The 23,664-nt window shown below is 34.2% G+C and overlaps 1 protein-coding gene across 1 annotated transcript in view; it reads left to right on the forward strand.

Annotated features, from left to right (window-relative positions):
* Positions 1 to 2,191: 2,191 nt before the first annotated feature.
* Positions 2,192 to 23,664, forward strand: part of LOC141347360 (uncharacterized) — a 42,038-nt gene continuing 20,565 nt past the window's right edge. Inside the window, exons 1-20 of the mRNA XM_073852365.1 lie at positions 2,192 to 2,391; positions 2,615 to 2,774; positions 4,138 to 4,702; positions 11,606 to 11,626; positions 11,712 to 11,771; positions 12,340 to 12,393; positions 12,475 to 12,519; positions 12,621 to 12,647; positions 13,147 to 13,191; positions 13,276 to 13,320; positions 13,414 to 13,467; positions 17,272 to 17,340; positions 17,421 to 17,489; positions 17,581 to 17,649; positions 19,500 to 19,568; positions 19,989 to 20,057; positions 20,136 to 20,204; positions 20,323 to 20,391; positions 22,726 to 22,797; positions 22,900 to 22,968. Coding sequence (XP_073708466.1) covers position 2,391; positions 2,615 to 2,774; positions 4,138 to 4,702; positions 11,606 to 11,626; positions 11,712 to 11,771; positions 12,340 to 12,393; positions 12,475 to 12,519; positions 12,621 to 12,647; positions 13,147 to 13,191; positions 13,276 to 13,320; positions 13,414 to 13,467; positions 17,272 to 17,340; positions 17,421 to 17,489; positions 17,581 to 17,649; positions 19,500 to 19,568; positions 19,989 to 20,057; positions 20,136 to 20,204; positions 20,323 to 20,391; positions 22,726 to 22,797; positions 22,900 to 22,968 — 1,701 coding nt within the window. The 5' untranslated portion in view covers positions 2,192 to 2,390. The remainder of the gene's footprint in view (positions 2,392 to 2,614; positions 2,775 to 4,137; positions 4,703 to 11,605; positions 11,627 to 11,711; positions 11,772 to 12,339; positions 12,394 to 12,474; positions 12,520 to 12,620; positions 12,648 to 13,146; positions 13,192 to 13,275; positions 13,321 to 13,413; positions 13,468 to 17,271; positions 17,341 to 17,420; positions 17,490 to 17,580; positions 17,650 to 19,499; positions 19,569 to 19,988; positions 20,058 to 20,135; positions 20,205 to 20,322; positions 20,392 to 22,725; positions 22,798 to 22,899; positions 22,969 to 23,664) is intronic.

A 23,664-nucleotide genomic window follows, 5' to 3' on the forward strand; every position in this document is an offset into this window, starting at 1 on the left:
CCTGTTTTCAGTGTTAAATGATGCATGATCTGTGCATATTTCTCTCATGGTTTATATGAGATTACGTTTTTACTAGAAAAATAAATATTATTGATTATTGATTTTGACCGGGAGTTGTGGTTCAAAGTTAGAAAAATGCCTTGGTGTCTCATTCTCATTCAGTACTTGGACCTTTTTTTTTTAAATAAAAATTGTGCAGATGTAAATGAGTTTGTTTCTTCATCAGATTTGGAGAAATTTAGCATCACTTGCTCACCAATGGATTCTTTGTAGTGAATGGGTACCGTCAGAATCAAAACAGCTGATAAAAACATCACAATAATCCACAATTAATCCACACGACTCCAGTCCATAGTTAACATCTTGTGAAGTGAAAAGCTGCATGTTTGTAAGAAAAAAACATCATTAAGATATTTTATCTTCATTGAAATTTTTTTTAACTTAAAATAATGTGTTAACCCGATGACTAAAGATTTTAAGTTTAGTCAACTAAAATATCCAAGTTGTGACTTAACTTAACATTAAGTTACTTAAAATTCCAAGTTGACTAAACTTAAAGAAAATTGTCAGGGTAACAAATTATTTTAAGTTGAAACAATAGTTGTTGTTGTTTTTTTACAGTGTTTAAACCTTCACTTCTTACTAAAATACAAGTTCATAATCCATAATAATAATTCCTTCAGTGAAAAAGTCTATCCCTTGTTGTCCTCTCTAATCAAAATCCAAATCAATCCAGTGAAAAGCATATTTGTTTAGACCTGTTTTCGGCTGTTTTCAGTGTTAAATGTGCATGATCTGTGCATATTTCTCTCCAGGTTTATATGAGAACTGTTTTACTAGAAAAAAATATATATTTTTGATAGATGACTCTTATTTTGACCAGGAGCTGTGGTTTAAAGTTAGAAAAATGCCTTGGTATCTCGTTCTCATTCAGTACTTTGACTCTCAGTCTGACGGCACCCATTCACTTCAGAGCATCTAGTGGTGAGCAATTGATGTAATGCTAATGGTGAGTACATTTTAAGTATGTTTTAAAGAGCAATTTATAGTAACATTTACAATAACAAAAATAAGATAATGTTTAACAAATCTGTAATTAATGTACATTTTAATTACTTTTTTTTTTTTGAAAATACAAATTGCGCAGATGTAAATGAATTTGTTTCTTCATCAGATTTGGAGAAATTTAGCATTACATCACTTGATCAGCAATGTATTCTCTGTAGTGAATGGGTGCCAGAATCGAAACACCTGATAAAAACATCACAATAATCCACAATTAATCCACACCACTCCAGTCCATAGTTAACATCTTGTGAAGTGAAAAGCTGCATGTTTGTAAGAAACAAATCCATCGTTAAAACATTTTATCTTCACTGAAGAAAAAAAAGATTGTTACCCCAATGACTAAAGATTTTAAGTTTAGTCAACTAAAATATCCAAGTTGTCACTTAACATTAAGTAACTTAAAATTCCAAGTTGACTAAACTTAAAAAATTTTAGTCAGGGTAACGAATTATTTTCAGTTGAAACTTTTTTTTTTTTTTTTTTACAGTGTTAAAAAAATACAAGTTCATAATCCATAATAAAAGTCTATCCCTTGTTGTCCTCTCTAATCAAAATCCAAATCAATCCAGTGAAAAGCATATTTGTTTAGACCTGTTCTTAGCTGTTTTTTAGTGTTAAGTGGTGCGTGATCTGTGTATATTTCACTCCTGGTTTATGTGAGGTTACTTTTTTACTAGAAAAAGAAAAATTTTTGATAGAGGACTCAAATTTTGATCAGGAGCTGTGGTTTAAAATTAGAAAAAATGCCTTGGTATCTCATTCCCATTTAGTACTTGAACTCTCAGTCTGACGGCACCCATTCACTTCTGAGCATCTAATGGTGAGCAAGTAATGTAATGATAAATTTCTGCAAATTTGCATTTCAGATGAGTAAATTTTTTAAAACAAGTTTTATTTCTTGTGAACTTTTCCTTTAAAGTGCTTTCAGTATGTTTTCGAGAACAATTTATAGTAACTTTTATTTAAACTTTTTTTTTTTTTAATATAAATAGTGCACTTGTTGTGCATACTGTATGTAAAAATGGGTGGGTTCACAGGAGGAGCTCTAGATATCAGTGTTCCTCTGGATGGCAGTAGATGCTTCACATAAATGGTGCTGATACACATTATTACAGTTCTTGTCTTTTTACAGCAAATCGTGCACTTTTTATACATATCAAATGATTCTCAATCATTCTGTGTGCATTCTATTGATTGCATGTGGATCTCACGCAGAAAAGAGGTTGTGAAGACTGTCCTGAGCTTCTGATTTTCATCATTCAGCTGCTGATTTTTGGTTGGACTCAAGCCTGTGCTATACTGAAATTAGAGCTGCTTCACACAGTAAGTGCACATTTTGCTTTATTAGAATAGTTCAGATAAATGAGACTTATGAGAATAACTTTTTTGCTATTGCATTTTTGAAATATAATATGATATTAATGCTTTTAAATAAGGAGACACTGAATGCACACTTGGAATGTGGCAATACATGTGATGCGTTTGAGAAAATGGTTATCCATTCTTAATACTGTGTTGGCAACTGTTTGTCTCTCTCCTACTGTAGTGATGATACGACTGTGTGTAAGCTGGCTGGTTTTGCTGTTGGGAGTGCAGGTAGTTTTGGCTCAGCTAGATGATCTTGACAAAAATGATGAAGTCAGGAGAAATGGAAGAATCAAAAATAAACCAGTCACCTCTAACTTCATCCCAAAAAACAATGGTAAATATTTTTTGTTGTTCAGCACAACACAGCAGACAGAAAGAACATCATGAGCTTGTAAAACACTGTATTTGATCTTTAATTAAAAAAAAAATGGTTTTAACATTATAGGTGGTATGAGATAATCAAGATTTCATTCATGCAATTGTCAGGCAGGGGCAGGGTGTGCTTGATTTTTTACCAAATGAAACTGATTTATATATTTCTCAAGAGCAAGAAAAGTTCATATGAAGTTTGCTCCTTTAAGTCTGCTCTGCTCTCCAGGGCTTCTGAATTTGATCTAAACTCTGTTCGCTATCCTAGGGCAAATGTCCTCTTTGACATGTTTCTTCTTCATCATAAATGTGATTTACTGGAGACTGGGGTCATTTCAGCTGGTTCACATTTACTTTTACACTACCAGTCACAAATTTTTGAACAGTAAGATGTTTAATGTTTTTTTATTACATAAATTACATTTTTAAATACATTTAAATAGAAAACTGTTATTTTAAATGCAAATATTTCAAAATTGTACTGTTTTTGCTGTACTTTGGATCAAATAAATGCAGACTTGTTGAGTAGAAGGAACTTAAAAAAAAAACATTAAAAATCTTACTGTTCAAAAACTTTTAACTGGTAGTATACCTTTAATTTTTTTGGCACCTTATGTATGTATGTGTTACCTAAACAAAAGAATTATAGTCAAGTAGTAGTCGCTGGATGTTTTTGTCACTTTATTATTCCAAGTCTCACTTAAAGACATTTTGTTTACAAAAAAAAAAAAGAGTTTACTCAAAATTTACCAACATGTTGTCCCAAGCTCATATGCTGCAATGTTAGTTTAGTATCACTGATTTACTATTGTAGTTTTTTAGATTATTTTAATTTTAAAGTAATCATTTTAAAATTTAATTTAATTTTTTTTTTAATCATTTTAATGTAGTTTTCAGTGTAAAACAGTATTTTTTACTGTTTTTATATTAAAATGCAATGTTGCTTTGTCAACTAGCTGAAATAAAATAAGTGTAAAATTTTTATATTTTAAGTTTTTTTTTTATTTCAACTTAAGTAATGACAACATTTTTTATTATTATGGTTTTGATTCCATTAACAATAAGCCTGGTTTGCTTTATTTTTCTAGCAGTGACAGTAAGAAGAAAAAAACTATTTGAAGAATGGCCCATATTTCCATATTTGCAGCAGTCAAGCTAAAAAAAAAGACCAAAAAACTGTAAAACACCATAAAACTTAAACCAAGTTTCAGGTTGATGTTTGGTCATAATACATACAATAAACAAAGATGTTTGAAAATATTAGTGACGTCCAGTCTGCCATTTTGAATGTATATTTTTGCATTAATGCTTAGTACTTTTAATGTCTTCTTTCTGTCTTTCAGATAAGGTCTGTAATTTGGAACTTGCATTCTTGGTGGACAGTTCAGAAAGTGCCAAAGACAACCATGCCCAAGAGAAGCGGTTTGTTACTGATATTGTTAACCGGATCCCAAGCATCCGCCTTCAAACCGGACAGGGCTTGAAATTCAGAACTGCTCTCCTTCAGTACAGCAGTCATGTGATCACCGAACAGTCCTTCAAAGATTGGAGGGGCGTGCCCACTTTCCAAGACTATATCGGGCCCATGCCATACATAGGGCAGGGTACCTACACCACCTACGCCATCACCAACCTCACACGCATCTATCTGGAGGAGTCTGATCCTGGCACCTTGAAGGTGGCCATTCTGCTGTATGATGGCAAGTCACATCCCAAGAATCCCGATATCTTCTCTGCTTTAGCTGATGCCAAGAACCAGGGGATTAAATTCTTCGTAGTAGGTTTCACATCCGCTGCCAATGTGGAACAGCTGCAGCAACTGGCCAGTCCTCCGTTTGCCCGCTACATACACAACCTACAGGACAAGGGCGTCGTGGACAAGATCGTCAAAGAGATTGTGAGTAGTGCTTTTAGTTTTCCTATAGGAAATACTTTGTAATCAAACGTGTCTCATTAAAGGGATAGTTCACCCAAAAATGAAAACTACCCCATAATTTACTCACCTTAACGTCATTCTAGGTGTATAGACTTTTTTCATTCAGATGAATACAGTCAGAGTTAATTTAAATATGTCCTGGCTCTTCCAAGCTTTATAATGGCAGTGAAGTGCATCCATCTATCATAAAAATTGCTCCACGTGGCACCGGGGGTTATTACATTTTTGTAAGAATAAAACTTCAGAAAGTTCATAAAGAGATTTATTCTTGAAACATTTAGACTTTATTCTCGAAAATTCAACTTCATTCTCCAAACACTTTGACTTTATTTTCATAATTTCAAATTTATTCTCAAAATATTACGAGATTAGAATTGTAATATTTCGTAAAAAAATGTCAAAATATTATGAGAATAAAGTCTAAAGTATGTGAATAAAGTCAAAATATTTCGAGAATAAAGTCAAAATTTCGAGAATTTATTCGTAGCAATTATTTTATATTCTGGAGCATAGAGAATATTCTAGTTTATTAGGCATACGAATGGCTTGAGAGCACCGGGAAATATTCCAAAGTCAGTTTTATAGCAAAATACAAACAAATCGCTGTATTCGCCTCAGTTTAAGCAGCATGTGAATCAGTCATCTTTCCCATTACAATGAGATATTTGTTTCATAATTTAGTTTTATTTATTTTTTTGCATTTCTTCTGATGGTCCTTCACATTAATATCTTGCTAAAAACTTGAAATAAAGAAATGAAAAAATCTGTACAAAAGTCAGTGTATTCCAGCCTTAAATTGTTTGCAGAGGTAATTGGTGCCATTGATTTCTATAATCTACTCAGGTTTACGGTGATGTTGTAAATCTCTCGATATGAACTAAATTTCTGTTTAAATTCCTTGATCTGAATTGTGATTCACAATAATTTGATAGCTCTTATGTAAACTTAATATATCAGCTGTTGTCTCATTTGTGCCTATTTTTATTTCTCCTGAGGAATGTTTGAAGAAACATCTGAAAAATTTCATTAAAAACATCTGAGCAATAAAAAATCCCTCAGGACTGTCCAAACAAGGCAATTTAAGGTGGCAGTGTTGGGAAAAGAGCTGTAAAAACACATTTTTGGTTCTTTGGACCAACTTTGAAGTGTGGAAATTATGAAGGTCAGATGCTTTTGAAGGCCCAAATGAAGGATTTATATCTCTTGAGGGATCTCCGATTGAGAGGGGCGTGTGTGTGTGTGGTTTGTGCTACTGAGAACACTCTTCATGCAGCGAAAAATGGGCTGCCTTATCTTTGTATCTGTCCTTAGGACATGGAAAAAGTTGATTATGAATTCCTTCGACAGGGCATTAAGGGCATAATGAGTAAATGCTCACTCAAACACACCTCATCTCAAGATAAAAACCCCTAAAGGTGATTTAAGAAGTTGTCTCCAGTACCTAATAAAAGTGATACAAAGCATGGTGCCAACATCTGGTCAAGTGTGTCCCACAATGATGCATAAACTGTCATGTCCATCCATCTGTTTCATCACAGTTTTATTAAAAACTTTGACAGGTTCCTTGTGGCTTTGGCTGATGGTTTTAGCGTTGTTTCCTATTAGAAGACAGGAATGCTGGATCTTAGTGTGTCTGGAGGTGTATAAACTTACAGAATGTCTTTAATGTGGTGAGCTGACCTCTGTGTTTCATAGCACACAGCATCTGCACATGGTCTGAAAACTTTTACGACTGAATGTTAGCCAGCGCTGCCGTCTCCTGCTAGAGTTTCCCTTGTGCTTCTCTGATAATAGAAAACAGCAGATCACAGGAGGGACAAGTAACACCTGCCAAATGTCCAGACAGAACCAGCGTTTGATGGTTTTAAATGTTCTTTCAGACTGGAAAAAAATGGTTTTGGTGCTTTAAACTTAAGATTTACTTGGGGACAGATTCACAAAATTTCTCTTAAAAAAAAAAAAGTGAAGTAGTTTGTAAGTGCAATTCTTGAGGAAAGAAGTTTTTAAATATTGGAGGTTATTTAAGATTATTTTTAAGTACACTCTTTTCAAGGATTTGAAATGTTAAGTTTTCAAAAGAAAATATAATAGACATTTTTTTTTTTAGAAAATTCTTCTGTATTTTTGGAATACAAAAAGTTAAGATAGAATTAAAAGAAAATGCCATGTTATTCTTAAGAATAATGTTTTGTGAATCCAGCCCCTTAGTTAGGACTGGTAGACTACAGCTGAAGTCAAAAGTTTACAAACATCTTGCAGAATCTGCAAAATGTTAATTTTACCAAAATAAGAGGGATCATACAAAATGCATGTTATTTTTTATTTAGTACTGACCTGAATAAGATATTTCACATAAAATACATTTGCATATAGTCCACAAGAGAAAACAATAGTTAAATTTATCAAAAATGACCCTGTTCAAAAGTTTACATACTCTTGATTCTTAATACCATGTTGTTACCTGAATGATCCACAGCTGTTTTATTGTTTAGTGATAGTTGTTCATGAGTCCCTTGTTTGTCTTGAACAGTTAAACTGCCTGCTATTCTTCAGAATATCCTTCAGGTCCCACAAATTCTTTGGTTTTCCAGCATTTGTATGTATTTGAACTCTTTTCAGTAATGACTGTACAATTTTAAGATCTATCTTTTCACACTGAGGACAACTGAGGGACTCATACACAACTATTACAGAAGGTTCAAATGCTCACTGATGCTCCAGAAGCAAACACAATGCATTAACCATCAGGGGTGTAAACTTTCGAACAGAATGAGAATGTGTACATTTTTTCTTATTTTGCCTAAATAACATATTTTTTTCATTTAGCACTGCCCTCCAGAAGCTGCAGAAGATACTTACGTTTCCATCTTCAAATTCAAAAGGTTTTATCGATGGATTGTGTTTCCTTCTGGAGCATCAGTGAGCGTTTTAACCTTCTGTAATCATTGCATATGAGTCCCTCAGTTGTCCTCAGTGTGAAAAGATGAATCTCAAAATCATACAGTCATTGTTAGAAGTGAGCTATAATGCACAAAAGAATTTGTGGAACCTGAAGGATTTTTCTGAAGAACAGCAGGCAGTTTAACTGTTCAGGACAAACAAGTGACTCATGAACAACTATCACTAAACAAAAAACACAGCTGTGGATCATTCAGGTAACAAGACAGTATAACGGAACTGTATATAAACTTTTGAATGCGGTCATTTTTATAAACTCTTATTTTCTCTTGTGGACTGTATGTAAATGGTTTTATGTGAACTGTCTTATTCAGGTAAGTACTAAATAAAAAATACCATGCATTTTGTATGATCCCATATATTTTGGAAAAATAATTAACATTTTGCAGATTCTGCAAGGTGTATGTAAACTTTTGACCTCATCTGTACCTAAGCTGGTTGACCATGTTGCACCACCATAAGCTGGAATGCAACATTTCTTTGGTCTTTTTCAGCAGAAGATGTACACCTGAGGTAGAAACATCTAAGAAAAACATCTACTGTGTAGCGGGTGGATCCACATTCTCAAACTTCCAATGAATTGTTCTCGTTCCCTGTTAGAATATTCAGCAAAAACTACATTTAAGGTGATAAATGGTTTAGTATTGCAGGGTTTTAGAAGTCCAAGCTGGTTAGAGCTGGTTGACTACTTGGGCTAAATTGGTTTAGATTTGCTGAGCTACTAGACCAGATTAATCACTTTTTTTTTCCAGTGAGAGTGGCTGATTTTAGGCTGAATGGTTGGGTGATATCTGTAATAGAGACATTTGCGGTGGGTAGATCCAAATTCTAAATGTAAAAATACTCTAGCTTACTCATTTTATTTTGTATACCAATACATATATTGTGATTATTCCATTAAGCTTCTCAACATTGCATCTAAAAGTCAAATAAGTTTAGAGAGATGTTTTTAATGAGCAAAATACACTATATTGCCAAAAATACTGAACAGGTTTTGACTACTTTAGTAATTTCCATGAGTACAAATCTTAATGTTAAAGCATATAATGATATTCTAGGGAATTGTGTGCTTGCAATTTTATAGCAACAGTTTTGACAGGGCCCTTTTCTGTTCTAACATGACAATGCCTCTGTGTATGTAAGGTTTTAGAAAGAATAAATTATTGATTCAGTCAGTGTGGAAGAACTTGACTGGTCTGCATAAAGCAAAGTCCTAATTCCAACTAAATACCTCTAGTGTTACTTTAAATGCAGACCTTGAGCCAAAAACTCCTCACCACACAAATGACTTGTACATACACTATATGGGCAAAAGTATTGGGACACCGCTTCTTTAGAATAGAAAACTTCCGAAACTGTGGCAACAAAGATGGAAACATAATTCATGTATTTAAAAATTATATTTCCATCTCTATTGCAACAGTTTTGGAAGTGTCTAAAAAGACTGTACCTTTATGTACAAGTCATTGGTGTGTGGTGATGAGTTTACAGCTCAAGGTTTGCATTAAAGTCACACCAGAGATGTTCAGTTGGGATTAGAACTTGGCTTTATGCAGACCAGTCAAGTTCTTCCACACTGACTGAATCAATCATTTCTTTTTAAACCTTGCCTTATACACAGAGGCATTGCCATGTTAGAACAGAAAAGGTTCCGGTCCAAGCTGTTGCTATAAAATTAGAAGCGCACAATTGCCTAGAATATCATTATATGCTTAAACATTAAGATTTGTGACCCTGGACCACAAAACCAGTCATAAGTGTAAATTTGTCGAAATTGAGATTCTTACGTCATCCGAAAGCTGAGTAAATAAGCTTTCCATTGATATATTGTTTGTTAAAATAGGAAAATGTTTGTCTGAGATACAACTATTTGAAAACCTGGAATCTGAGGGTGCAAAAAAATCTAAATATTTAGAAAATCGCCTTAAAAGTTGTCCAAATGAAGTTCTTAGCAATGCATATGACTAATCAAAAATCAAGTTTTTATATATTTATGGTAGAAAATGTACAAAATATCTTCATGGAACATGATCTTTACTTAATATGCTAATGATTTTTGGCATAAAAGAGAAATCGATAATTTTGACCCATACAATGTATTTTTGGCTATTGCTACAAATATACCCGCGCTACTTAAGACTGGTTTTGTGGTCCAGGGTCACATTTGTACTCATGGAAATTATTAAAGTAGTAAAACCTGTTCATTAGAAGGGGTGTTCCAATACTTTTGGCTATATAGTGTATTATAGAATTTTTAAATGTAAATAGATCTGGTGGATCCGATTGACCTGTTTGACCACCTTAAGCTGGCACAAGATTTTTCTTAGCGGGCTGCAGTGTTTCCACAGGGAACAGCTGTTTCTCATTGACTTTGTGCCGGGTCAGAGCTTTAGGGTACTACGATCAGCATGATCCTGCATGCAGGATGAATATCTCACCCAGCTTTCTGCACGCTAGCTGCTCTGGAACGACTGTTGATGCAGGTGCTTGTCAATGAGACAAGAAAAGCACAATCAGGAGCTTTAATCGCAGGCCAGGAGCATTCAGATAGCATGCGACTTTTTGTCTTCTCTGCTGCTCGACTGTCTCATCCGCTTTGTTTACATCTGCTAATCAGCTGCTCGTTTAAGCCAAGTGTGATGTTACTCATCATCGCACACGTTTCAAGTTAAATAAGACATGCATCTTTCCAATGTGTCATTATGTTAACCGCGTGCACTGTTTACAATCAAGATGAGATGACTTAATGTGTTGCAATGAAGTTGCCTTTGTTCTTATGAGTGGCTGTGATTTCCAGATTACAGCATCTGTCTATCATCACCGTCCCTGAACTTGATCTTTCATCCAAGGAATGTTGTTACATGTCTCTCTTTCTCTCAATGTCTGTTTTCTCATTCATACACATGTGCACCTATTATGCAAATGAAACATCTAATAAAAATCAGTCTGGCATGTGGAACACATGCATGTACAACTTTAGACTTTCTTCCTTTGGCTTTTTGTGTATCAAGAAGAAAAAAAAATGCAATATTTGAGTTTTTCTAAAAAATTGGTTTGGACATTTGTGACCCTGGACTACAAAATCAGTCATAAGTGTCAGGGTTTTTTTTTTTTACATTGAGATTTATACATCATCTGAAAGCTGAATAAATAAGCTTTCCATTGGTTTGTTAGGATAATAATAGGACAATATTTGGCCGAGATACAACAATTTGAAAATCTAGAATCTGAAGGTGAAATAAGTCTAAATATTAAGAAAATTGCCTTTAAATGTGTCCAAATAAAGTTCTTAGCAGTGCATATTACTAATCAAAAATTAAGCTTTGATATATTCACAGTAGGAAATTTACTAAATATCTTCATGGAACATGATCTTTGCTTAATATCCCTAATGATTTTTGGCATAAAAGAAACATTGATAATGTATTTTTGGCACTTAAGACTAGTTTTGTGGTTCAGGGTCACATTTATACACGTAAAGGCTGTGTAATGTGTTTATTGCAAAAAAAAGGGGAAATTGACACTCTTTGGGTTTGCTTGATTCTGAATTCTCATTTGTGGATGTTTTTATGATCCTGGGACATTCAGAATAGTAAAACATCATAAAAAATGATTAGTTCAGCTTTATTCTGCAGCTCTGAGGGTTAACTGGGCGTGTAATATTTGAGAACCTGCCTTAACGGCTTACAGTGTCTAGTATTACATATTAATTGTTCATTCATTCAAAAAAATAAAGTTTATTAGCTCATGACGGCATATCTCAGAAACTGCCTGCAGACAGATATTCACCTCCTTTTAAGGTGGTTGTTACCAGAACATGCCACTAATGTTATTATTAATGAAAAACTTGTAATTCTTGTGTATTTTTCTTGTAATTTAACTTTTTTCACATTTGTTTCCTTCTAGACTGAGTTGGCTGATAAAGTGGTAAGTGTTTGTCTGACAGAATTAATTCAGGACACTTATGAGTGACATTATTTGTTGTGACTAAAGCAGTGCATGTGTTCAACAGTGCCCTCTTTCCCCAAATTGCACTTGTGAGAAAGGAGAGCGAGGACCCTTTGGACCCGCTGTAAGTGTTAAACCTTCTTAAAACTCTTTCTAGTCCCACACACAATGTTTTAACACAGCATAATTTCAAATTAATTCAGTGTCTTTCCATGCAATTTTAATCAAGAGAACCAACCACCAGATTGATCAAAGTGGCCTCATTGGCTGAACATGCAAGAACTTTAAATGTTATGGATAATCATAAAATATATGGTTCAGTCAAAAACGAAAGTGCTGTAATTATTCATGCTTATGTCATAACCTGTTCGCTATTATTTTTTTTTTGTTACTCAACAGCTGTTGTCCATACAGTGAGTTTATAATCATATCTGTCAATCTACAAAAAATTGCATACGATGGAACAAAAAAAAAAAACATGAAAGCACCATAAAACTAGTCCTTATTATTGACTTGCTGCATTTGATTTGGTGGACAGAAGTCGTTTGAATATTGCTTTAAAATAAATAATTCAGAAGGGAAAACTGCTCCGCTGCTATTTTAAATAGCACTTTTGACAGAATGATCTGTTGTGAATGGCGATGTGAATCTGGATCATTAGTAAGTTAACGCTCTTTCTCTGAGAACCACAGGGTAAAAAGGGTCGTCCCGGAGAAGATGGAATTCCAGGATCTAAAGGAGAAAAGGTCAAAGATTTCTTTAATGACCTGTTATATTTGTTATTATTTATTCATGTTAACATTTAAAATATATTTTATTTCCTACAGGGAGATAGTGGTTTCAGCGGCTCTCCTGGACGAGACGGGACAGAGGTGAACCTGGCTGGAACAAGGCCTAAAGTCACTCTATTTTGACATTATCTGCGTGTGTAATTACTCTTCCTTCTCACTGTTTGTTCTGTATTGATCATTAGGGTAAACCTGGCGACAAAGGAGAAAGGGTAAGATTATGCATCATAGACCAGTTAAAGATTTAGAAGTTATCAAAAATCAGGTGTTATTAGAAAATAAATAGAGGCATTTCCAAGAAATGCATGAACCGATTTAAAATGTATCTAATCATATGCAACTGTTATGAATGTCTTATTTGCAGTCTTTAATAGTGTTGTCCTTGCTGATGTGACAGTGGTCATAATTTAATTGTTAATAAATACATTAAAATATAAAATTAAGTAATTTTTAATCATTTGAAATCTCATTTGTAAGTCACTTTTTGTATAAACATGTTCACCAAATGGATAAATATATGTTAAATCTGACTAAACGTATTTTAAAGTGATACAAAATTCTGTTTTTTATTAACATGACTGCAGAGTTCATCTCATCTGATCATATTTTAAAAAATACAAAGTACTATATATTTCATATTAACTGTAAAATATATACTATATGTAGTTATACGCACATTGAGGCACTGACCATTGAAAATCAATATTTTAGGGCGAGAAAGGGGAGTGTGGGATACCAGGAGTCAAAGGAGACAGAGTGAGTGACACTTCAGATTTTCAATGCAGTTCATGCACAATAGCATACTGTATTTGTATCAGACTAAATATGATTTTCTTAAAGGGTCCAGAGGGTCCTGCTGGTATCAGAGGAAGCAGAGGGCTCCAGGTTTGTCTTTAGACTACTTTTGTGAAAATGCAAAACAAGCATTTTTCTCTTTTTCCATGAGCAGTTTAATGAATTATGTGTGTTTCTCTGCAGGGTTTGCCTGGACCTAATGGAGATATTGGACCTGAAGGCCTACCGGGCCAAAAAGTAGGTTCAATTCAACAATCTCTGCTTTCAAATACAAAACCACGTTTTTTTTTTAGATAGCAGGTGGAAAATTGAATTCTTCAAAATAGGTTCCAAAAGAGGATTTTCACAGTGATGCTACAGAACAACCATGTTGGGTTTCAGCAAATAACCTTTCAGTAAACAGTTCTTAAAAATGTATGTATATTAGTGTGAGGAACATTTTAATAATCACAAAGAACCTTTCCTAAAATAGAAATGTTACATGAAGGTGAAAGGTTCTTCAAGAAACCATCTACACAAATAATAATACCATGCACGTTATTCTGTGTTCTTGTATGATAGAAATATATCTCCAGACGTTAATCCCCTGTATGGGCTTGCAAGGTGCTGCCAGGCTAAAAAAATACTTTCTGAAAGAATTCATTAGGCTTGTATTGGTTATTTTTAATCTGGATCTATTTTGACACTCAAAAAGCTAATTTAGTTCTCTGTCAGTGCTGATATGCATCTGTGTGCTACTAAGGAGAACTCAGACCTTGATTATTTTTCTGGAATGTTCTTTTTTCACAAACTGCATCTGAGCTACAGATTAATGCCTGGACTTGCATGCATGTGTCGCACCACAAATCAATATTTCTGTCTTTGACAGGTGAAGGTGTTCTGCCTAATGTGTCTGAACACAGTAATTGCAGTCTTTACTTCAGTATGTCTGACATGAGCCATGAGATCCCCAGTTTCATATGCCCAGCGAAAGAATGCACGTGTGCCTAAAATATTCATGAAATGATTTTTATAGCATCATAGCTATTGTGATCTTCCCATTCAGCAGATGCTGCTGATATTTAAAGCGTTCCCTTAAGGTTAAGTCTTCTGTTTAAAGCAGCATGTGTTTATTTTGGTACCCATATTAACAGTCTTGATGACAAGCACTTTGACTTTATATTTAGGTAATCTGACTGAATCTAGATGATGTGAGTAGTTTATTGCTGTAGTTTGAGTTTTGCTATGCGTTCCATGTAGATTAGATGTAAATGTGATTAATTTATCCTCATGTTGCTCCAAAAACATAATGAGAAAAGTCTCGAGACATTTTTTTCAAAGCTAACCTTCTTTTAACATGAGCACTGCGTATTTAGAACAGCTTGTCATGAGCGATAGCTGCAAAAGGTGTGAGACCTGAGCGCAATGGTCAAACACGTCTGTCTAGCATGTGTTTGCACAGAAAAACAATGGAGAAATACAATGGAAAACAATGGAAAAGTAGAGCAGTGGTATTTAAAAACGGTCTGTGTGAACAGCCCCTTAGAACATAACATATTCAGTATCTAGATTTTGCAAAATAATCTTTTATTGGCTCTCTCTGATTATCTTATTAGCAAAATCCAATATCAGTCAACTTTTAATTCCTATGTGTTGATGTATTAGTACATAAACCAATTTAAATACATATGTGACCCTGGACCACAAAACCAGTCTTAAGTCGCTGGGGTATATTTGTAGCAATAGCCAAAAGTACATTGTATGGGTCAAAATTATTGACTTTTCTTTTATGCCAAAAATCATTAGGAAATTAAGTAAAGATCATGTTCCATGAAGATTTTTTGTAAATTTCCTACTATAAATATATCAAAATGTAATTTTTGATTAGTAATATGCATTGTTAAGAACTTAATTTGGACAACTTTAAAGGTGATTTTCTCAGTATTTTGATTTTTTTGCACCCTCAGATTCCAGATTTTCAAATAGATGTATCTCGGCCAAATAAAAAGCTTATTTATTGAGCTTTCATATGATGTATATATCTCAGTTTTGTAAAATTTACGGAGCGCATGTCAACACTCTGACATGCGCTCAGTGAAATGTGCTTTTGGTTGTTAATAATAATCTGTGCGGTAACTGGTTAAATCGTGGCTGCTGCTCATAAAACGATTACAATACATCTTCGGAGGTTCCTGTCATGAAGAGCCGTAAAAGCTTTAAGAAATGTCTGTTCCAATGTGTGACTCGAAAAGTGGGTGAGTCTGAAGCACGAAACTTTTAACATGCACCGTGACTGTAATAATGTTTTGTCTGTAATTTTTTTTTCTACCGTCGTACTGTCGCGTGACTGTAAAACCAAAATTATGTCGGACGTGAAGACGGGGTATCTTTAATTTCAGTTTCAGCCGAACTCATGTTGCTCTACTAATATTCAGTTCAAATGATTTCTGCATCTGATTCTGCAATGAAAGCACAAGCAGCGCTGTTGCAGAGAAGGAGACGTCGGCAGCTCAACTAATAGGACTAGACTGATGTCATATCGTAAATGTATCGTCATCACTCTATGATACATATCGTAACATTTTTGCATTGCGAAATATCGTACCACGAAATATCGTTACATCCCTAGTACTTACAGGCTGTGAGCCAGACGCACCAGACTGTCCTTGAAAAGTTGGAATTGCCCCAGTTTATAGTGCTCTCAGCCGCATTGTAGGCCACTCTCCCAGGTTCAGGAAACAGTCCTCCGTAAAATGAGCTCCACTCATTCGAATATTTGCGTTGTACTTAGGGTTGGGTCGATAGACAATGCCATTGTCCATCACCGATGGCCGATGGACATCACGATGCTGAGCCGGCATCGCGATCCTCCGTCCCGCCCCCGCCGCAGCAGCAGCAACCCGCTCGCGAAAAACACACACCTATAGCCAAATGAAATGTATGTTTTCAATTTCCGCATCTTTACTTCTTTTATTATTATTATTATAATGAGGAAATAATAACAAGGAAGTTGTTAGCGATCACAATAAAAATTACAGTGAACTCCAAACGAATTACACAAACTAGTTTGTTTACAATAATAAATGAGGCATAAAAAAACAGCAGAAAAAAATCTAAATAATTTCAATTAAATTACATTAAATAAACTACACCAAATATGCCCTTTTCTTGGTTTTACCATAACAAACAGAGCTTGGAAAAAAAACGAGCGAATATATATTTTTTCCATTGAAATACGAACGTACAATACAAAGCCTAGTATACATTATAAATAACAGTTTATCACTCAAATACATTGGGACTATGGAAACACTTGGATTTGTGCCGAATTACAGAGGTACGTGAGCCCAACGCCTGCTATTTTTAGTGTCGCTTTGTTTTGGTTTCTTAACTTTATATATTTTGTTTCATTCCTGTTCTGTTCTGAATAACGTTACATTTAAATGATTCGTTTTGGAGTCAGGGTAACTAACTTATAGCTATGTTTATAGTGTTTATAATGTTAATACATAATAATATTTCGCTTGATTTGGTATTATTTCTGATATTACACTCTCTCTCTAAACATTCCGCTGCTCATTAAATGCGTTTGGAGAGAGTGGGTTAAGCAGTAAGCAATCAATGAGAGCGATTTTGAACTTAAAAAAGCTGACTGGTCGAAAATATGTTAAGAACCAACACACATCCTCCAAATACATCTACATAAACCCGCGCTTGCTTTGTCTCATATGCACGCACACACTGTCACGATCTAATGCACTTGTTAAGGCCGGATCTTTGAAAACAATTACCAGAACGCAAAAATCCAAAATTTGACATTTTCCAGAAAAGGGTCCGGCTTCAAATTAAGCACTGGTGGAAACGGTAGGCTACAATTAATTAATTTGTTATGAATTAATTATTTAACAACAACCAACAACCAAATTTTATTTTGGAAGTGGAGTAATGCTTTAATGCTGGTCTCATCGGGTCTGTTCAGTGGAGAGCATTGGTTTCCCAAATTACATTTTGATATTGGATTTTTTGGATTTAGTTATTGTTCTGAATGTTTCTGCATTTCAGGGCGAGAGAGGCTTTCCTGGACCACCAGGAATACAGGGAGAGACTGGCATTGGGCTTCCTGGACCAAAGGTTGACTTTTATATTAAACCTGTAAAATTAGCAACCCAGTGAAGTCATATCTGTGATCATAACATGTGTTTTCTAAATAGGGTGATGTGGGGTTTCAAGGCAGAATGGGTCCTCCTGGTCCTCATGGGCTTGGTGAGCCAGGCCTACCGGTAAAGATATGCAAGTGATCATGCTCAATAGAGGTTGCATTTGACACAATGAAGTCATTGTATTAATTTCTACATCATGTTTACTTTGAAGGGGGCACAGGGGCCGCAGGGTGTGCCAGGAGAGAAGGGCCCTCCAGGAGAGGGTTTACCAGGACCAAAGGTAACGTCATTGGATACAGTTTTATTGTTTTCAGAATGCAGAGTGCGTGAGTCATATCAAGGTTATTAATAGGTTTAATGTTTTTTATTCAAGTTGTGTCTTGTGTGCATGGTTTACATCAGAGAACCTTTGAAATGTCTGAACTTTGTGACCTCTGACCTCAATTAATGTTCTGAGTGTTCCAGCCTTCTTTCATCTGTGTTTTTCCTTTTTAAATAATGGAACATAATCAATCTGTCTGTTGTTTGACGCAGGGTGTGTCAGATATATCTTTACATTTGGCAGACGCTTTTATCCAAAGCAACTTAAAGTGCTTTTAGAGGTTCCTGGGAATGAATGTTCAGATGTTTTTGACTCAGGGCAGAATCAGCCATTTTAAATTTTAAAAATTAATTTAAAAAATAAATAAGTAATTTTAAAGTTTTTTCAACCATTTTTAACAACCAGAACATCTGGCAAATATTCAGATACTGTCATAAATTGTAAAAAACAAATCTGTTAATCTCTTTGTGCATATTTTATGCTAAAAGTAATAGGAGTAGTTCACTTCCAGAACAAAAATGTACAGATAATGTACTCACCCGGTTGTCATCCAAGATGTTCAATCCTTTCTTTCTTCAGTTGTAAAGAAGTAGTTTTTTTCCTGAAAACATTTCAGGAATTATCTTCATATAGTGGACTTCAATGGTGCATGTAAGTTTGAACTTCCAAAATGTAATTTAAATGCAGCTTCAAAGGGCTCTAAACAAAGCCCTTCAAAGGGCTCTGAGGGTAAAGGGTCTTATCTAGTGAAACGATTGGTCATTTCTACAAAAAAACAAAACAAAAAAAACTGTTATCTTGGTCAGTACAGTTAGGGTATGTCAAAAACTCCCATCTCATTTTCTTCTCCAACTTTAAATTCGTCCTACATTGCTGCAGGTAAAACAGTGATGTAGGCAATTTTAAAGTTGGAGAGGAAAATGAGATGGGAGTTTATCAACATACCCTAACTGTCTTGACCCAGATTACACAGACAAATGTGCATGGCAGAGCTAGACAAGACAAGCATTTGAGGATAAAATGTTTTTTTTTTTTTTTTTTAAGTATTTAATTTTAAATTCCAGAAAATGACAGATTCGCTAGATAAGACTCTTATTTCTGAGCTGGGATCATTTAGAGCCCTTTGAAGCTGCATTAAAAACTGCTTTTGGACGTTCAAATTCTCAAGCACCATAGAAGTCCACTATATGGAGATAAAAAACAATTTCTTTACGACTGAAGAAAGAAAAGGATGACAATGGGGGGTGAGCACATTATTTGTCATTTTTTACTGTGGAAGTGCTCTTTTAATGGTTCTAAAATAGGCTTAATTTTCTCTCAAATATTGTTTTTACAGTATCACTCTTTATATTAGGTGGCCTAAACTATTATGTACTTTTTAAAAAATAAGTACAATGTAGTTAATGTGATCATATTGCATAAAACACTTTTGCTTTTATTAAGGTGGGATATGGGTAAGGTTAGGGACAGGTTTGGTGGTATTGGCAGGTTTAAGGGTGGGTTAGTGTGTAAGGGAGGGGTTAACAGTGGTAATTACAGAAATTAATTACAAATTTAATTACATATAGGTTTTTAAAAAAATGTGCAGTGTAAAAACATGTACACAATAAGTACATTGTACCAAATGATTAATTTAAATGTACGTACATAGTAGTTAAGGCCACCTAATGTAAAGTTTTTTTCTTTTGATTTTAGGGTGAATTTGTGACCTGTAGATTTTTGTGACATTCAACAGCATACACAAAAAAAATGAAAAAGGGATAGCCATGCATGGTATAAATCTCAAGGTTTAAATTTGACTTTTACAGGGAGAGAGGGGACTGGAGGGACCAAAAGGACCCAGAGGACCGATGGGTCCTGGCATTAGAGGAGACAAGGTAAAACATTCAAATCAATTAAATGTAATTTGATTTTTAAGTGCACTACTTCTTTAATCACTTACTTGTCTTGTTTAAGTAGGTTGATTGCTGCTCTTTACTTTCTTTCTTACTTACTTTCTCTTTACTTTTTTAAAAACTTTTTTAAAAAAATGAATTAAAGTTCTTAACTCTTAAAAGTAAATATTTGCATAATTTGCATTATTAAACCCTTCTCTGTGCCTTTTTGAAGTATCATGTCACAGCATGTAGTGCAATCAGTACTAGCCTGTGGCCAAAACATACATGAATATCAATGTTGTATCTATTACAACTTCCAAATTACGTTAATGACTAGATTGTACATGAGCCAACAGTTTTGCTTATGGTTGATTCTGAGGTGTGTAATTGCTTTAACATATTTGTGTTCATTCTCTTAAGGGTGATGTTGGTCCTCCTGGTCTTCAAGGACCAGTGGGGCTTCCTGGAGCAGGGATCCAAGGAGAGAAGGTACTGACAAACTTATGATGTGAGCATGACATAAAAATGTACTGTACGTCCATGCATTGTTGGATGTGCTTGCTTTAGGGTGTGGAAGGGCCACGTGGACCCCCGGGAAGCAGAGGTCCATCGGGTGAGGGCTACCCTGGACCAAAGGCAAGAGTTTCGCATTATGCTATAAACACTGTCAGAACTGTCAGAATACTAAGAGGGTTGGATAAACTTTATCTGATGACTTATGAAATCATGTATGTTTACAAATGTGCTCTTGAAGGGTGATCAAGGTTTACCAGGTGAGACTGGTGCACCAGGAGAGAGAGGAGCAGGTGAACCGGGAGCTAAAGTAAGTCTTCTTCACTATACTCTTAATATTAAGTCAACATAAAATCAACATAAAAGGGAATTCACCCTACTTAGTCTGACTCCTGTGCCCGATTCATCAGTGCACTTTCCTTCAGAAAAAAGTTTGGTAACCCTTTCTATGAAGCCTGTATTTATAATACATTATTCTTATGGCATTATAATGAATGCATAATGCATTATAAAGTGTTTTAATATGTTATATAATTTAATTAATAATCATAATACTTAAATATTATAAGTGGTCTTTGTCTGCTTTAAGTAAAGTAACATAAGTAAAATGGAAAGATATGAAACTTATAATACGTAATGTCTATAATGCATTATAACTTAAGTGGATGCAACGTGTTCATGCGTGTTCAACGTGGATGCAATTGTGTGTTATAAATCATCATACTCTTAAAAGTTATAACTACAAATAAGTAAATATTATAATACATTAAATCTGTCCTCATAAATACTCACGAGATGATATAACATATTATAAGTTTTTTTATTTTTTATTATGTATTATGCATTCATTATAATGCCTTAAGAATACAGGCTTCATAGAAAGTGTTACCAAAAGTTTTACTTTTATTAAAATGGAATGTTTTATGATTTAATCATCAAGCCCCATTGTACATTTTTTTCTTTACATATTAATTGAAATATGAAATATAAGATATAATAAGTAAGTTAAATGGATTGCAAACTATGGAAGCCCATTTCCGCCAGGTCAGAAAAAAATCCATGCCTTAAAAAGTCAAAATTATGACATAAGTCATAATTACAAGATAAAAACTCAAAATTGTGATTTACTAAATCGAAATTATGACTTTAAAAGTCATATTTATGAGATACAAAGTCGAAATTATGACTTAAAAAGTCGATATTATGAGATAAGTCAAAATTATGACTTACCTAAATCATAATTACGAGATAAGTCAAAATGATGCCTTAAAAAGTCGAAACTGTGACTTAAAAAGTCGAAATTATGACATAAAAAGTCAAAATTATGACTTAAAAAGTCGAAATTATGACACAAAGTCAATATTATGAGATAATAAGTCAAAATAAATCACTTAAATCATAAATACGAGATAAAAGTCAAAATTATGCCTTAAAAAGTTGAAACTGACTTAAAAAGTCGAAATTATGACAAAAAGTCGAAATTCTGACAAAAAGTCGAAATTATGAGTTTACAAGTCGAAACTGATTTAATAACTTTATAAACACATTGGTCAAATGATAGTGTTCTAATGGTAAATGGGACATTCCAGAACGAATTAACTTGTCTTAAAACAGTTTGGAGGACAGTACACACCTTATTAATAAATTATATAGCATTTACAGACAAGCAGGATATATCCCAAAATAAATGCAATGCGCTGAGTTGCACGTTAAGCGTTTTCTATTGGAGGAAAAGTGCTTTAATTCAGTGTGTGGCTTTTAATCATCTGAATATTTAGATGTGTTTGTGTATATTCTGTGATAGATTCTGCTTGTCTGGTATGATTTATTAATAAGGTACTGAACTTGGTCTTCCAAACTGTTTTAAGCCAAGTTCTGGAATGTCCCATTTATTAATAGACCACTTCTGTGACCAATGTGTTTAAGTCATCATTTCAACTCTTTATCTCATAATTATGATTTAAGTATGTCATAATTTTGACTTTTTTAAGCATGGATTTTTTTTCTTACCTGACGGAAACAGGCTTCCATAGCAAACAGCAGTTCATGTTGACATTATATTTTAAGTAGAACTAAAACATTTTTGTTAATTAAATTAAAGCTGAAATAAAATAAATATTAGATAAAAAAAATTTAATTTTAAGTTGAACTAAACTACTAACTGAACAAAATCTAAAACTGATTTAAAAACAAATTACACCTAAATGGCGATATGAAAAATAAAAACAGAAAATACAAAAGATAAACGCTTATTCAACATATGAACAACTATAAATAATGATTAAAATAACTAGTACATTTGTAAGATCATTACATGAATAAGCTTCTTGATTACAGTAGTTTTGCTGGTTAAAATAGTTAAGCATCTCAGTGAATACACCAGGACAGAGCAACATATGGTTGTTAATTTAGTTGTTGGAACATGGCTTTTTGCTGGTCTACCAACTTGAGCAAAATGATCTACTAGGTTGAAAACTAGAAACATCAGCTGTTAACCCAGCTGAACATCCTTCTTTATCAGATTGAACACCTTGTACTGGACATCATTATAAATGTCAAGCTTTGAAGAAGCTAGACACTGTATAAAACGAGCATCACTGTTTTTCATAATTTGAATGATTAAGATTTGGATTATTCTGTGTAGGGGGAACCTGGTTCTCCGGGGTTTTCAGGATTACCAGGTTTACCAGGAGAGGATGGAGCTCCAGGACAGAAGGTACTAGTCACATATGAATCTCTTGAATCATTATAGTCATTTTAGTTAGCATCACCACTCAGAAAAGGCCGCGCACATTTATCATCACTGTGTGTATTTCAGGGAGAACCAGGAGCTCCTGGATTGAGGGGTGCTGACGGAGCAGCAGGAGTGGGCATCCAGGGTGAAAAAGTATCTCTTTCACTTTTCTCACGTTTTCTCACCTTTAACTTTCTAAAATCATCTTAAAGACCCATCAAATTGAAAACTGAAGTTTTGAGGGTGAGAATTACATATACAGTGCGTGCATAATTATTAGAAATATTAGGTTGATATCAGTGTTGTTTTTGACAACCATCTTAGATTTAGTCTTAGTCTTTTGGACTACAATGCTTCTTAGTTTTAGTCAAATTTTAGTCACTTCTATATGTGATAGTTTTAGTCCAATTTTAGTCGACGAAAAGTCAAAAAGGTTCTAGTCTAGTTTTAGTCAAAAAAAGGGAAAAAAGTAGTCTTTTAACAAATTAATGTAGGTCAGTAAGTATTTTGCTGTTGGGTAGTGTCACTTATAAGTTCTGAAAATAGCAGATCTATAGTTCAACACAATGTGAGCTTCCGGATCGACTATTTTCACCAATAATTACAATAATGAAGGAATGTTTTAGAACATAAAAGACAAACAAGGATGGAATGCTAAAACGGCTTGTCATACTAGTATAGCAAAGAGTATTTAATGCTAAAACGGCTTGCCATAGCGTCAGATACTTTTTAAGTTTTAATTGGCATGCACAATAAGCGGAAATGTCATGCATTTTAAACGTCTGACGGACCACCCACTAACATTTTCGTCTATTCACATCTCGTCAACGAAAACTCACACACGTCTCG

Source organism: Garra rufa, chromosome 12, assembly GCF_049309525.1.
Source record: "Garra rufa chromosome 12, GarRuf1.0, whole genome shotgun sequence".
Lineage (NCBI taxonomy): Eukaryota > Metazoa > Chordata > Actinopteri > Cypriniformes > Cyprinidae > Garra > Garra rufa.